The sequence below is a fragment of the Callospermophilus lateralis genome, chromosome 9 (genome assembly GCF_048772815.1).
Source record: "Callospermophilus lateralis isolate mCalLat2 chromosome 9, mCalLat2.hap1, whole genome shotgun sequence".
NCBI classification, from domain to species: domain Eukaryota; kingdom Metazoa; phylum Chordata; class Mammalia; order Rodentia; family Sciuridae; genus Callospermophilus; species Callospermophilus lateralis.
Genome location: NC_135313.1, coordinates 86,968,918 through 86,986,378, shown reverse-complemented (window position 1 = coordinate 86,986,378; position 17,461 = coordinate 86,968,918). Strand labels below are relative to the sequence as shown.

The following is a 17,461-nucleotide window of genomic DNA, read 5'->3' as shown; positions in this document are numbered from 1 at the left end:
TGACAAAATGCTACTGATGTGCCAACATAAGTTCATTGAAAAATAATAACCTTGTTGTACAGAACAAATTTATTACCTCTTAAGAGGGCTGTGGATTTTAAGGAAACAGTTAAAAATTTCATTTTTTATGTTGTATAACTAAATGTCAATTTTTATGTTATGTATATTCAAATATAAAATTGGAAATTAAAAATACCATAATTATTATATGGTATAGAATTTCCATGCCATAGAATAGATTTAGTGGGAATTTAAGGATCAATATACTGTTGAAAACGATTTTCAATTAATTTATACTTCTAATTTTTAGAAAGATCATTTTATCTATCATTTGCTGGGCAATGTTCCAGAACATATTAGGATTACAGCAATGAGCTAATCTGCAAAAATACCTGCTGAGGTAGGCCACAGATAGCAACATAATAGTTGGAAAAATTATATGGCAGACTGGTAAAGATAAGAACAGTGATAATTAAAACCAAAAACAGCATAACATTATAGACTAATCAGAAGATAGGAGTGGGGAAATAGACTGCAATTATGAATGTTTTGCATTAAAATGCCAACATTTGGGCAGAACTTGAAGGAGTTAGTAATTATGCCATGTAGGATATTAGGGTAAAGACCATTTTAGGTAGAAGAAACATTTCAGACAAGGCTTTACAATAGCAGGTACTAATGGAGTTTAGACATAGCACAGCTTCCCTGGAGAAAAGTGTGTAAAGGGAAAAACAATGGGAAACAAAGTCAGAGAAGTAACAGAAGAGTAGATCTCATAAGGACATGTAAGACATTATGAGGCTTTGTCTTTGGAAGTGGGGAAAAACACAGGATATACTTCTCAGAAGTAAAATGTTATGCAATATATGTTTTAAAAGGAACATTTTGTTTTCTAGGCTGTGAAGGAGAAGGAAAGCAAGATGATTGGTTAGGAGGCAATTGTACCAATCCAGAAGAGAATTGATAGTGGTTCAAATCCAGGTGCTTTCAGATCATATCTCATTTTTGAGATATGACCCAATTTCTTTCTCAAGATTATCTCCTCTTTGTTTCTGTGACTCTGTATTCTCTTGTTTTCTCTTAACAAATTGTCCTCTCCTTGTCATCTTTTTAATCTCATAACGGAACTAACTCCTGGATATACCTTGGAAACCTGGATATTCTCAACAGGATTGCCAGATTCTCCAGCTATGAGGAAAAGGAGAGGAATCAAAAATGACTCCCAAGATTTTTACTTCAAGCATGTGGCAAATGAACAGTTGCCATTAAATAACATTTGAGGAAGCAGGTTTAGTCAATCATGGAAGTTTATTTGAGGGCAAGGTACTTCTGGAGAATTTTTAGATATCCCAGATGAAAAGCAAAGTAAGCAGTTAGACATTGGCTGATACCAGTTAGGTAATTGGATGCATGTGAATGTATGGTAAACCATGAAACTATCTGAACTCAACAAAGAAGAAAGGATACAGAGAACCACAGCTGATCTTGGAGGTATTCAATTTTAAGCAAGGAGGAGAAAATGAGTTAGTAAAAGTAACAACATGGTAAGAAAGTAGCAATACATTTTTCAATCACCAATAAGAGTAACTACATTGATAATTCATTTTAGCACCATTTCTTTTAGGTTTATTGTTACATAAAATGATGTAACAAACAAAAGATTTGTTTAAAGCTTGGCTGAAGAGATTGATATTATTACTATGTGGAGATCCATGTGAGATATCTCCTCCATTGTTCTTTTCTTTCATGGGTATCTCTAGACCACAGATCTAAGATCTAGCCTTGAATACACCACTCACTGACTAGTTGATATCTCACATGGATCTCTTATAGACATCTCAATGTGCAACTAAAACCACACCTGCAGTTTACTATTATCTGAATCCTAAGGTTGTATAACCCAGCATTTCAGTTTATCAGTCTTGAGTATTCTCTGTCTTCATTTCTGCATTCACTATATTAACAAAGCTTTCTTAAAGTTACATTTCCACCCACTACTTTTCATCTGCTTTGAAATGACAGTGCAGCCTATCACCACCTTTAACTTGGAGCACAATAGCTTTTTATATGGACTTCATTTCTTCTCATGAAACCCATTCTCTGCCTCAAAAGTAGAATTATTGTTTTAGGTATTTATAAAATGGTAGTACTTCCTCAACTCTTAGATCTTCTCTTCAAATGGACTTTTATTGATTGTATTCTACAATGCTGACAACATCAGTATTTTTCTTTTTAGTCCATTATTTATTTCCTTGAACACACTTTTCAAACTTGAAATTTTTGTATACAAAAAATTCAGCACTCAAATTAACTTTTAGCAGGTTTTAAATAAACCTTCGATTATGAATGAATAAATCTTGCCTGGTTCATCTTCAAATGCTATAAGGTCTGATTAATGATTTATTCAGCATTAATAATTTTAAACTCAAGTGTTTCATGTGGAATTATATTCTAAAACAAGACTTTGAAGTCTTGCATATGCACACATACACACACAACATGTGGGTACTTATCCACTTCTATGCTCATGTGTGTGTAGATGTGTGTGTTGCACATAGACCCATAAGATAGGTACTGGGACTTAATTACAAATTGAAATATAATAGCTATAACATAATTATATATTTGCTAAAAACTTTTTAGGAAACAATAGCCTAACCAACTTTGGGGGAAAAAGATAACGATTGTTCATGAATAAAATTATATGCATGTTCATCTTGAACATTCTCTTTTGCATAAAAGACAATACGCCAAAATGGTATTCATGTGTCAAAATCAAATAGGTCATAGCAACCAGAGCATTTGTTTTGCTTAGGAATATTTAAATCCTTAATGGTAAAAATCTAATCTGTTCTTTTATAGTAATTTGCATTTTTCCAAACATTTACCTACTTTATAGTGCTTGCCATCATGTATTTTTCCATACAGCATTTTTAATGGAAATGATAAATTACCAGAAAGTATGTACAATTGTTGCATAGTGCTTTCATATTATATCTGACTGCTAAAATTTAAATTCAGAAATCTCATTATGCTTTACATATAGATTGGATCATGTCAGTCTTTTAAGTTTTAAATTATTTTATTTTCTTAAAAGAAAAATTTCATCCATTTTGTATAGCCCAGAGGGTTAGAAAATTATAAGCATTTCTAACTATAGAATAACTAACTCTGCATTTGAAATTTAAATTTGTAATCATAATTAGTATTCTAAAAATTTTACAGATTGCTGGAGAGTATTCCCTTAATAATAAAAAAAAAGAAAAGAAAGATTATATTGAAAATTACCTTCCCTTGGAATGAACTTCAGTTAACATTTTAGTTTTTGAGCAATACTGTAACACAGCATAGTCTTTCAGTATCTGTGGAGATGCTTTCAGGACATCCTGCTATTACATGACTAACTCCTTCCATCTGGCTCACTGAGACTGATGTTATAACTAATGTGTCCACAGTTTGATTCGTGCATTTTCCTCTCCTTTTCCTATTGATTCATAGATAAAAATCAATGTGCCATAATCAGTCTAGGGAAAATTCTTGAATTTCATCTTCAAAAGATCGAGGAAGTTTCAGTCAGTATGGTTTAATATCTGTGTCAAAACTTAGAATATAAAATAGATCCCACACTCATTAAATTAATGAATGACTAGCTGGTGACTGTTCAAAAAGCAAATGCTTTAAACGGCAGAGTGAGTCTTAAGGGTAGAAAATCAATACTTTATATAGAAGATGAATTTCATAGGAATAAATGCAAGTTATTCAGGTAATATGTGAACATATATATTACAGATCTTTTGCAAATCATGTATTTTTTTTAATCTGGAAAACTTTTATTGGAAAAAACTTTAGAAATTGTTGGCCTCAGAGATTAATCTGAGACTCAGCAAGGTGACATTTCTTTAGTTAATTGCTCTATAATTCACATTGCTTATTAAATTAAGGTGGTAAAAATAGATTTATTCCATCTTTATAATATCGAGATACCTGAATTTACAAAAATGATTCAGAGACCAAAGTTAATAGCTGCCTTCATTCATGTAGTCATGCATTTATTTTTAAATAATATACTGACTGAAATGTATAAGGAATTTAGCTTAGAGCATAATGCTAAAACTCTTGACTCAGAGGCTTCATGACTTGTATCTGGCTATAATGGACTACTCAGTAGAAAATAAACTCCTACTATTACAGTTACCCACTTTTCTTCCTCATGAATACAATTTGTCATGGTAAGTCTAGAAGAACAGAGGTAAACCAAAGTCCAGGTGATACAGCACAAATTATCACTTTTAGTAAATAGAAACTAAATTAAGTTTCATATGCTACTCGCTAAAGGATAATCAATAGCTTTGCAATGAGTTGTGAAAATTTCTATGACACATTAATGAAGTTAAATATATGAAACATAAATAAACAAAATATATACAGGTAAATGGCTATAATTACAAGAAAACATATATAAATATATCTATATATATGGATAAAAATCAGTTATTGAATATTAAATGTATATAACTATTAAATGTTGAGTGAAACGTTTGGCTTCTGAGCTACAATACATTTTGTTCACTGGAGTACATTGGTTATATTTCAATATCTCTAAGGAAAACTAAATAAAATCAAACCACTTTCACTGAAAAAAAAAAAAAAAAACTACATCTAAATTAACTAAAAGATGTAGCCAGATGTAGTGGAGCATGCCTATAATTCCCAAAACTCAGGAGAATGAGGCAGCAGGATTGCAAGATTGAGGCCTGTCTTAGTAACTTATTTGGTTTCAAAGTAAAAAATAAAATAACTTTTAAAAAGGGGCGGAAAAGTAGCTCAATGGTATAATTCCCCTGAAATAATCCCCAGTATAGCAATAATAATGATGATAATAATAAGCATGTGAGTATTTTTAAAGTTCAAATATAAGTTACAAATAATTTTTAATATAATAGTTTCTGGCAGAATAGAATATCTTGCTATTCACCTTCCTCAGCATCACCAAAAGAATCATCATCTGTTAATAGAAAACATTTATACAGGACATAATATGTCCCAAGAAATGTTAAACATTGATACATATTATATAAAATTAACTTGTATATAATTATATGCAATTAATAATAGTGTATTATATATTTATTTATTTAACCCTCACTAGACCTTCATGAAATAGTACAGAGAAACATCTACTAAGGGACAGGAACAAAATTAAAACCCAGACAAGTATAATTCCACAGTATATGTTCTTTATTATATCATTAACAACAAGTAAAATAGTGTCATAAGAGCAATGATTTACAAAGTAGACTTGTGTTTTAGAGATAAAGCTAATGCTAATTAATGAATCTGAATCAGTTTTTGGTCTGATAGAGTGAAAGGAGGTTACTTGTTAGACACAGAAGAAACGCTTGGAGTTGAGTTAATTTAAATCTGGATTCGAAAGCCAATGACAGCTCTTTTAAAACCAACTTATTGCTATTTACTGCTACTAAAATTAAAATGTTTCATATTTACATCATATTGATATAATTCAAATCTTTATGGTAGATGCCATAGCAAAAAGTAGTGAGGAATTCCAGACAGGTAACTCTGATTCTTTTTAAATATGAAGTTTCAGTTACATCCTGCTGTGATAGTGCTTGACTTGTGGGTTGTATGGGAATAGGTCAGGCTCTTTAAAAACAAGTATTCATTTGTCATTTTCTGCCCAGGTTACTTCAAAATATAAAACACACAATAACTTGACATGCCCTCAAACAAAAAAGGATTGTCTACAACCACAAATCTAAACAAATGTTCTAGTTTATTTTTCTCAAAAAGAATAAACATCATAATCAACATGTCCATCATACACCAGCAAGCAATAGTGTTCTGTTTTGGATGTTCCCTGAAATACAGTTATCAGGAGTCAGAAGAAATAGTTACACTTACAAGTTGACCTCTTGCCCTAGAACAGAAGTAGTCTTCTGATACTGCTAAAGTTGAAACAATTTCTACTACTTTGCATCATTTTGTAATGTAAAAAAATGAAGTGATTTTCACATTCTCATCTTAAGACCAAAAAAGGCTTATGTTCCTAATATGTTGTGAAACTCAATGAAATAAAATGTCCACTATGCTTGGTATCATTCATTACTATTCTTATATAGCTAAGGCAAATGAATTAAACCAAAAACATAAGATTGTGCTGGTAATGTAAATTATGTGCTTCTTTAAGAATAAATATGTAGAGAATTTTTTTCTATGTTGGGAGACTGTCAGGAGGAATAAATGAATATGTCAATTAATTCCTATGGTCAGATATTTTGATTTTATCTTAAAATTAAAGGATGAAAATATGGTCTTCAAATAGTCAATGTTATTTACTTACAATCAAGCCACTGTTCGTTTGTCTTTTTTGTCGGCCAGGGATTCTTTTGTAGAAAATTCCGCCTGGATTAAACTGAGTACTCCAAATAATCATATCTCTTTGATAATATACATCCATCCCTGTTATCCTTGAATTATGTTCAATATGAGAAATTTGTTGATGATCGCCACTGTAGTTGAATGGATATATAAAACCCAGGATATCAGTGTCATTAGCAATGTAGAGAACTTGATCTTCAGAGCCTGGAGATTATTATAATAAAATACAAAAATAAAGTAAATTTCAACTACAGTAAAAGCAATGATTTTACTTTTAAATTAAGAACTGTTATGCTTAACACAGTTTCTTCTGCAATGAAAATGAACATACTTTGTATCACTTTTTATCAGTCACAACTTATAATTTCTGATGCCTGCTTTTTTGAACATTTATAATAGTTATTGGTATGGTTTTTCTAACACAAAACTTACCTTTGGGCTTCAAATTTGGAACTTGTAAAAGACATCATTTTTACAAAGACAGATTTTTATTTGGTAAGTCAAAATACATTATATTCTAATATTTTGATTCTCAACATTTAGATGTTCAGTTGTTAGTCATTACTGTCAAAAATTTCTGAGCAAATGGCTTAGAATGTTGACTGTTCCTCTAAGCTCAAACATGAAAATTAAGATAAAAAGATTACACTTCCTCACATTCATATATCTGAAATTCTTTTATTTTATTGTATATAGACTTAAGTCTTTATTACATTAAATTTCTATGATCTTGAAATTATCTAGAATACTATTAACTTGAACACATCATCTCAGTGTTTTGAACATACAACATAATATTAATGTCATATAATAATATTGTATTAATGTCATTTATATTAAAAATTAAAATCCTAAGGGTGAATCCTGAAAACATTAATTAAAACACTAATGTAATCCTAAACATGGATTGAATTGAATATTTAGTTTCTGAAAATAAATCTATATTAATAATAATACATACTGAGGTATAAGTTCAGATCTTTAATCTTAATAGCTGTCACTTGGAGAATTTTTATTATAGGTCAGACAGTATTGTAAGCAATTCACAATTTATTTGCATTTCTCACATTCATGAATAAAGATATTAGTATTCCTCTTTTCTAGACGAAGAACTAGGGTTTGAAATATTTAGTAATTTCTTTACATCACACAACCTGAAAAGCATAGTGCTAAGATTCAAATCTAAGAACACATAATACAAGTTCCTACACCAATCCATGGCATCATATTTTTTTTTTTTGTATAATAACAATCTCATTAACAATGTCCATTCATACCCTTTAGCCAACAACATGGTAGTTATAATATTATTTAATAAAAATGTATGAAAATTAAAAGTTCAGGTGCTGGGGATGTGGCTCAAGCGGTAGTGCGCTTGCCTGCCATGCGTACGGCCCGGGTTCGATCCTCAGCACCACATACAAACAAAGATGTTGTGTCCGCCGAAAACTAAAAAAAAAATGAATATTAAAATTCTCTCTCTCTATCTTTAAAAAAAAATAAAATAAAAGTTCAACACTTATAACTGTCATTTATTTTATTTTATTTTTTTAAAGAGAGAGAGAGGTATAGAGAGGTAGAGAGAGAGAGAATTTTTTTTTTAATATTTATTTTTTAGTTATCAGCAGGCACAACATCTTTGTTTGTATGTGGTGCTGAGGATCGAACCCGGGCCGCACTCATGCCAGGCGAGCGCGCAACCGCTTGAGCCACATCCCCAGCCCTGTCATTTATTTTTTTAATGGCACTGGTAAGTGCAAGAGGTATAATATTTCAAATAAGATATTGTCCTAAAACTTTTAAACTCCCTAGAACAGAAGTATTATTCTGACACTGCTAAAGTTGAAACTTTATTCTTTTTGTAATGATAACTTTTATCCTTTTAATTTTATCCTACTGGTTAATAATTTCTCATATGCAGTGAAAGTAAATCATAAACAAAGAAACTTTATATATTATGACTTAAACTGGTTTATAAATACTCCCCTGTTCTTACAAATTATTTCAAACACAAAGTGATTTTGACACTAGCTATATATCTTACAGTCATTTCTATAAACTTTCCAAAGTTAGAATATTTTTAGAGCATACAAAATGCAGATACAAAGAAGGAATGAGTTTAAATGTTCTACAGTTTGGTGGGGTGATGACTGATTATAACAATTCATTATAAAAAAAATAGAAGGGGAAAATTTTAAGATTCCTAATAGGAAGAAATGATAAATACTTGAGAAGATGGAAATGCATCCATATTATATACAAGTACCAAATTATCATACAATACTTCAAAAATATGTATAATTAATATGACTATTAAAATTTAATTTTAAAAATGTTGATCAAATCCTGAAAATATTTAGCAAGAAAAATCTATTTATAATTTTAGGAATGAAGTTATTGCTAAAATTCAATATGAATCATCTTTTTCCTATATTTTAGCATAGCATTTTTAATAGTGTTTTGCAATAATAATTCTAACCTTACCTTTTGCTATGCAGGTATTATTTCTTTCTTGAAAATTCTGGTCACACACACATTTATATGATCCTTCTATATTTATACATTGGTGGGAACACGTGCCAAACACCAAACATTCATTAAGGTCTAGAAAAGAAAAGCTCCAAATAGCATCACCATAAATTTCATTCTTTCTATGTTTCTAAAGAATTCAAAATTATTTTTCCTCCTTCACCTTCTTATTACTATTATTTTCATTGGTTTTTAAAATCTTAAATGTATGACTTGCTCTGCAATATTTTGGGATCCAAAATTATTTTTTATAATAGTTACAGTATTAAAAAAATCATTATTTTCACATTGCTTGTTAGTCCACTTAAAGTATTAAAATAAGTATTTCAAATTTCCTTACTATTTTCATTCACTCAAATTAACACCTCAACATTTCCTTGTAAGCCTGCTTCTGATCGCATCCCTCTTTATACTCATACACGTTGTCGACTTATTCCTTTGTCTTTCAAGATCCTTGTCCATTTTTTGCACAGAATGTCTGCTCCTGTTTCAAGACCCATTTGAAATGCAGCCTTCCCTCTTCTCTGCCAATACATGGACGGGATGACCCATTCCTTAGTTTCTGTTTTTGTTCTCCCAGTGTCTCTTTCTTATGACTCATGATATTTCAGAAACATGCTCATATATTCATATCCCTACATGATTGTCAGTCATTGAGGATATAAAGTAAAAAGTATTCATTTTTATTGCCACATTTTGGACAATGATTGGCAGAGAATGAAAATTTGGATTACCACTAACACTTCTGTGTTCATATGTACGAACAGGGCTGCAAAATGAGGCTATGTGAATTAAGCAAACAAAATCCTTAATGCCTAGGTATGAATAAATACTTCTAAATCACAGCAATATACAAGTCACAGACAACAATATTTAGCTTCACTAATGCCTCTAATTTTAATGGTTTAAGCATAGCCAGGATTGAGGTCCTGTGATTCAGGTGAGTTGCCAGTTTTCCCTATTTTGCTCTTTTAGTAATGTTTTCATCTAGCATAATTCCTCTGCCCCTCTATCACATATCGTTGCCTTAATTATGTTATATATCTGTTAGAAAAATCCCTTGCCTTAAAGAACTTAAAGATCAGCACAGTAATAACTATTTCTTTTAGCATACAACAGTGTTCCAAGGACTTGGTGGTAAAGACAAGGACTTTCCTAGTGATGTCTACAGATGAAAATGCTAGACTTAAACTCAGATTTTTTGATCTTACTGTCTCTGCTATAATAATTCACCCATGGAGAACTTAAGAATTCTAATGATAACTTACTTCTGTGTTTGAAAAAAAATGAAGAGATTAAGAAAAGTGCATTTACTATGAAGATTATTCAGGGATGAAGTAAAATGTGTCTTATCAACACTTAACCATCAAAATTAAGACAAATATTTTGATTTCTTTAGTATCTATAAAGTTGAATGAAGAGATATTTGTTACTCTGATTTCCTTTGGTATCGAATCAAACTAAGAAAACTTCTGCATAAATTGACAAAAACTGTACTCCCTCACACTGCCCCATAAATGTCCCATCTGTACAATGAGACCTTGATCATGGGGTGCAAAGTAGAGGTAGAAACCCACACATGCTCAGCGCCTACAACTGGCTTTCAGAAGCTGTGGATCACTTTGTGTGTCTCTTCTGCTATTCTCTTTGAATGTTCTTCCCTTTAGTTATTTCAGTTAAAAGGTTTGTTTTTCATACCAAATAGCAATTTCTTATGCTTTCTTTTCTTTTTTTCAGATATATAAATGAAGGACACTAACAAGTTTAAATATTTTGGATTAAAAAATAAATTTTTTCCCTCTTCTGCACCAAGTCAAAACTGCATTCTTTACTATCAATTTTTATTATTATAGATGCAAATTTAGAGTTCAGAAGATATTTATTTGCACAGCAAAAGTACATAGAATGCTGAATTTATAGTTATTTGAAATGAATAATGTACCTCACAGGTCATAATTGTCATGTAATATACTTAAAATTAAAGAAGACACTGAAACTAGAAATTCTAAATATAGTTAATATACGCTGTGCTAGAAAAGTAGCTTCCTATTTGCAAATAAATCTTAGGAAATCAATGTGAATGGAAATAGATTCTTGGCATTTGTATGCATATGTGTGTGTGTGTGTGTGTGTGTGTGTGTGTAGGTAGGTATGTATATTTACATTCAACTAATAGAAAGGACCTGGGAAAGACAAAATAATTTGTTTTTCATTAAAACAGAGAAAACTTAGGTTGTCAGCTTTCAGGAACCCACAATAATGGAGAAATAAAATGTCATGAATAATCCAAACTAGCCTATAAATCAAATGTACATAAATATACTGGGCACATTGGCACATATCTTTAATTCTAGTGACACAAGAAGCTAATGCAGGAGGATTAAAAGTTTGAGACTAGCCTGAAAACTTAGCAAGGCTCTGTTCAAAGTAAAAATTTTGAAGGACTGCTGATGTAGCTCATTGGTAGAGCACCCTTAGGTTCATACTAGTATCAAAAAAATGTGCAAAATATGGCTATACTTCATCCCCTTTGGGTGAGTATAGTTAATTAATTTCAATAATTTTATACTGATTGACATGAACATAAAATCAATTTTTTACCCAAGAATATCATAAAGATTAGAGAATCAAATTGGAAAGTGAAAGATTTTTTAGGACTTCAATATACCATAAAATATCAGACAGATATTTAATTTTGGCCCTAATTGTAATATGATGAGTACAAATATTAGTTTTTTCAAAGAAATTTGCAGAAAGTGCATATGGATCTGTATTTCATGATTCTACAGTTAAAGTCCTAAAGATATTATATTTACATATAACTTACTATGAGATTCTGTCTGTGCTCCATGCTCAATGTTTAAATGATCTTATTAAAGTGACAGAAATTCATTTAGATCCTTACTTTGAACTTTTATTTATTTTTATTATTTTATTTTTATTTTTAGTTGCAATTGTACTCTGAATTTTTAAAGACATATTATGATAATATGAAACACTATTTAAGACATGGTGTTAAAACAAAACCTCCTGATTTTCTAAATGTGCATCATCTATCATAGTGCTTGCAAATGCCATGCTTCATAGGAATGGAGAATCATCAGAAACACATTCTTTTATGAGGTGAGTCTAATTCTCCTACAGTTCCTGAATCAGCAAATTCATTATTTGCATTTCAAAACAGAATAACATAACATTTGAAAATCCTACAGGTTTGCATTTGCTATAGAAAAGGCTTTGTAGCCTCAGTGATAGCTGAGCTATACAAACAAACAGGTGCTTGAACCCAGAGACTTTTCCTCTCATAAGTGAAATGCTATCCCATAGATACACACCATTTTGATGAAAATCAATCACATGTCATCTTACAATTTAGCAGCCTTGGGAGTCTTTTTATAATCAAAAGATTTAAGAGCAAGCTGTTGAGGAAATGTACTCTACCTTCACACTGTCTGTTTTTCATGTTTCTCTGAAATCCAGGCTTACAGCGACAGAAAACAGATGTTTTTATTTGATTACAATATGCATCATCTCCACATGGAGTCACATTATCTTCACAGGTATATACAGAGGAAGCTAGGATTTAAAAATATGATCAAAACTAATATAACTCTGATTCCTGAAGCCAGAGTTTATATTTTTTAGACTTGAACTTATATTTATTATTACATGGATAATTCTTTATAAATGTATAAAATTATGGTCTTCTCTGAATTTAAGCCCTCATTTCTTAGAAAGGCATAGAAGCAAATAAAAACTGAGCTCAGTTACAGTAAATATAGTTTAGTGCAAGCTGCCAACAGCTGATATTTACAGCTGTTGTCAAGCCACAAAACCTTTTCAAAGAAGTAATGAATTAATGACTTAAATGACAGGCATCTCTATAATGATACCAATTGTGAGTACTACACCCTTATCGTAGAATCACAACCATTCCTAGAAGCTACCTAGAGATGTGGACATTTATTACTCTCCTAAATTTAGTATTTACTAGTTCAATCAAGTATATTACCAAGTTATTAAAGCAAGTAGGATAAATCTGCAGTGTTATTGTTTATATCTGAAATGTCCCTAAAAATCTCATGCATTGAAAACATGTTCCCCAATGCATCAAGGTTCACAGTTGGGGCTTTTAGTGTATGAATGAATCATTAAGGCTCTGACTTCATCAGTGGATTAATCCACTTGCAGTGAATTAAACCATTTGATGAATTAATGCATTGACAGTTGCAGTCTAATGGAAGATTGAAACTAGCTGGAGAAAGTGGTCACTGGTTGGGTACCCTAGAAGGGTTTATCTTATCCTTGTTACTCCCCCCTCCAAACTTCGCTTTCTGACTACCATGACCTGAGAAGCTTTCCTCTGCCAGGCCCTTTGACTGTTAACATTGTTTCCTCTCAGACTCAAAGAAATGAAACTGGACTCAAACTTCCAAAACTGTGAGCCAAAATAAGCATTCCTCCTCAAAGTTGTTCTTGTGAGGTACTTTGGTCACAGTGAGGAAATGCTCACAAACACAGTAGTTTGTTAAAATTTTAGCCTGGGCTGATAGTCATGGAGTACAACATCATTAGGGCAGAGTAAGAGTTAGTTATAATTTCTACCAGAGCAGTTCCAGTTTCATTGTTTTATTTTCCACTCAGATAAAACATTTTAGAATGTAAATAAATGGAGTATATTATATAGATAGTATTGCATCATCTCTGGATTGCTTAGAGTAAAGTTTTGAGAATATGAGAACTTTATTCTTTGGAATTGTAGCTACTATTAATCCCCACTAATTCTTAAATAATTTATAATTAATGAAAATAAACTAATGGCATGACACTACAGTTGAGATATATGTCATCATATCTTGGTGGCATTGTTTTATTACCCAATGAGGAGAAAGTTAGATGCATAAATGAGAAGAAAATAAAGATCAAGAAGTAGTAAATGTTTTGTAACACTTTTATAAGCAACCTGATTTTAGACATAAACAACAATTTTTTAATTTGGAAGATCAAATATCAAGCATTAGCTCACCCTGAAATTATTTTACATAGGTCTTAATAACTCACAGATGATAGCATTATAACTATAGAAAATACTGACATCTTCTTTGAAAATAACTGAGAAACAGATTAAATTCTTTTAAAACACTGCATAAATGATTAAGACCTTTGCCACCATTCAACCAAATATTACTGTTTGTAATTTCGAAGACACTAAATTTATACTTTATAAAATGAAACACAAAATGGTCTGCATTCCTTCATTGATATGAAAATATAAATTTGGATAAAGTCCTAGCTTCAGCTCTAACAAGTATGTTCATTTAAAAATCAACCTTTACCACCTCATGTTTTCTGAAATTAGCTTCAGTGATGTTCTAAGTGACTTTGCTTTGCAAAGGTGATAACTTGAGCCTGTCAGAAAAGCCATTTAAATTTTTTTCTTTTTTAATTTTGTCCTGTTTAAGCATGAATTGGCCTTGTGTATTCATGTACTTTAACAGAAAACAGACTCACTTATTCTGCAGTCCTGCTCATCTGAACCATCCCCACAGTCATCAAGCCGGTCACAATGGAGGTCCATGGGGATACATTTTTTGTTACTGCATGTGAACTCGTCCTTTTTGCATGGTCTCACTTTATACATAAGCTTACCTGCAGAATCATTTAAAAAGCGATTATTGCTTCAGAGAATCAAAATCAATCTATTGAGCACATAAGCACATAATATGTTCAACATTTTTCCATGAAAATGCTATGAAAGCCTATGAAATATGTGAGTCTACAATCCTTTATGGAAAGCTCTTGGAGCTAAACAGTGATGAAATAAATCTGAACATTTTGGATTTTAAAAAAGTGAGAATTTAGTTTCCCCTTACTAAATAACTTTCTATTTCTACATGAAAATGTTTGAATATTCACTCTAAGTGGGATTTTATGAAAGTGATATGAATTGCCTCAAATGAGTTCAGGTTAGGTTTTGTCTCCAAATACTTTTGCATACTGAATTAAATACAGTTTTGCCATTAGAAACAGTTTGAAATTTTCAAAATTTTGAAAAAGGGATTATGGGCACATATGATCTATGTAATCCTTCCTCCTCAGTCAACTGTTTTAACAAGGAAAAAATTTAAACTAATAAATTGTTTTTCCCAGGAGATCATTATTTTTGTAGTAAGTGCCTAAAGGGAATATGGATAAACCCACAGAGCTCTACTATGCAAATACTATGGATTCTTAGTACATAGTTTTTATAACCTATCAGAAGATCAAGTGCCTGAAAAAATATTCTCAACACTGAGAAGCAAGCCCTAAGCAAGCACTCAGGAAAGACTCCTCCCACTGAATCCTTATCCTTCCCTTTGTTGTACTCTTCCTTAAATAAAAAATTGGGGCCAAAAAATAAATAAATAAATAACCCAATATTCTCAAACATGCCACATGGAAACTTTTTTCTTTTTTTAAGCCCCCCCCCGCCATTCATTGTTTTTTCTTGCAGTTGCTACTAAATCAATTATTTCTCATTAAACAGATTTACCACTACAGTGATCTTCATCTGAGTTATCCCCGCAGTCATCAATCCCATTGCACATTTTCTCAGATTGCAGGCATATTCTATTATTTCTGCATCTGTTCGGCCTTGTAGGTGGGCAAAGAAATTTAACTAAAAAAAAAAGGAGAAAAACAAAATAGCTCCTTTGGGTACACTGATTTATTAAGAAAATATTTTGTCTTTGTTTTCCCTTTTTTTTCAAATCTGTAATCTAGCTTTTCTAAATGACTTGTTTTGAATGTTACCTTTTAATAGATACTAAAAATGTGTGATAATGGAAGCTCACTCAAGTTATTCACATTAACAGCAGAAGAGGGCATAGCTGAAGATTTTGAATGAGCCCTCAAAGAAAGCAAGAAAAACTTTATGGTTTCACTTCCAGATGCTTATCTTAGGTGGCTTCACTTGGTGTACCCAATTAATTTGTGTCTATGATTTATACAAAATGGCAGGACATTTAGCTGTCTCAAAGAGCAATTTCACACAGCATAGAGATTCCCCAGGCTTGTGTTACAGGATGCAAATTGAAAGTAGGCCATTCAGTGAGGAGAAAAATATCCCAACTGTGTTATACCTAGGTTTCTTACTCTCTATCTGTATGAACAAATGTTTACATATGTGTTCAAAGCACACAAAGTCATCTTATTAGTTTTTAATGTGTCTGAGAGGCAGAGACACTGAAAGACAGAAACTTAGAGAGCAATGAAAATGGAAGACAGGGAATTGTATCCCTCTTATCACTATCCATTCTGAAGATTTCCATCCTTAAAGCAGGAAATAGCTTTAATTATTCTTCATCTCTACATATGAAATTATCCAGGGCACTGTCCTTATTGTCTGAATGTTCTTATTCTCATATTCTTTATTTAGATATTCTCACTCATGCTCATTGATCTGCATGTTGCTGTACCCTGAAGACTTTCAATCCTCTGTCTAGTTCTGTCATCTCAAAATTGATGATAGGACATACCCTGAGGAATTTCAAATCCCACCAGTTCACCACTTCAATTTCTTATTATCTTCCCCTGTTTTCTTTCTACACATATATGAGCCTTGTCTTGTTTCCATAGTGTAGTGAGTGGCACATCATAGTTAGAAAACTGGGATTGTTCTAAATACAACCCTTTCACTGACTTTCAACTCTAAATAGTGACCAATTTTGATGACATCTTTCCAAAACTTATCTTGTGTTCATACCCAGTGCTTATAATCACAATAGCTCAGCTCTTTGTTATCTCTTATAGAGAGATATCTTTCATGTCTTCAGTTTCATTTCTTCCCATCAGATCCTCATAAAGTTATGACAATAATCAATCAAACACATTGATGTTATCATGTCATCTATAGTTATCCTTCACCTTCAGTATATAATTTAAGATACTTTGCATGGCCTATGGGATATATCACCATCTCCTTCAAACCACTCCTACAGATTTACCCCTTGTTTTCTTTTCGTATTTGAACAATGTGCTTTTATATCAACTCCTCGTGATTGCCATAGTCCTTGCCTGACCTTGCTTTAAGTAAAATCCACTCTTTCTGCAAACATACTCCTCCTTTCTAGCTGTTTTAGGAATGTCTCATAATTTGTTTAAACCTCATGTCACATTTGAAGGCATGCTCATTTCCTACCACTGCTTCCAGAATTTTACTGACATTCTATCTTTAAAATAAACTAAAAACAAAGATTCCTTTTTCAAATCCCAAACATTTGATCAAACCGCTCATTTCAACTTTCCATCAGTCTTGTGAATATCACTTCCTCCCTATTCATTAAAGACTGTACTTCACACCATCTTCTATCTTTTTTTTTTTTTTTTTTTTGCTTTTCCTTTTGAATTCATTTCAGCATCCAGGATGACTTCAGCATTCATACAAACAATTACCTTAGTTATCCAACAAAATCTAAATTCAGATAAAAAAAAAAAAAAAACTGTCAGTTTTCCCAATGTCTGCATCTGGAAAGCCCAAGAAAGTTGCAGATCA

General features: G+C 31.6%; 1 protein-coding gene across 1 annotated transcript in view; it reads right to left on the bottom strand.

Annotated features, from left to right (window-relative positions):
• Window positions 1-17,461, bottom strand: part of Lrp1b (LDL receptor related protein 1B) — a 1,566,902-nt gene that overhangs the window by 108,445 nt on the left and 1,440,996 nt on the right. Inside the window, exons 73-77 of the mRNA XM_077110319.1 lie at window positions 15,461-15,586; window positions 14,440-14,577; window positions 12,370-12,504; window positions 8,884-9,003; window positions 6,362-6,603 (exon numbers count right to left, since the gene is read on the bottom strand). Of these exons, the coding sequence (XP_076966434.1) occupies window positions 6,362-6,603; window positions 8,884-9,003; window positions 12,370-12,504; window positions 14,440-14,577; window positions 15,461-15,586 (761 nt within the window). The remainder of the gene's footprint in view (window positions 1-6,361; window positions 6,604-8,883; window positions 9,004-12,369; window positions 12,505-14,439; window positions 14,578-15,460; window positions 15,587-17,461) is intronic.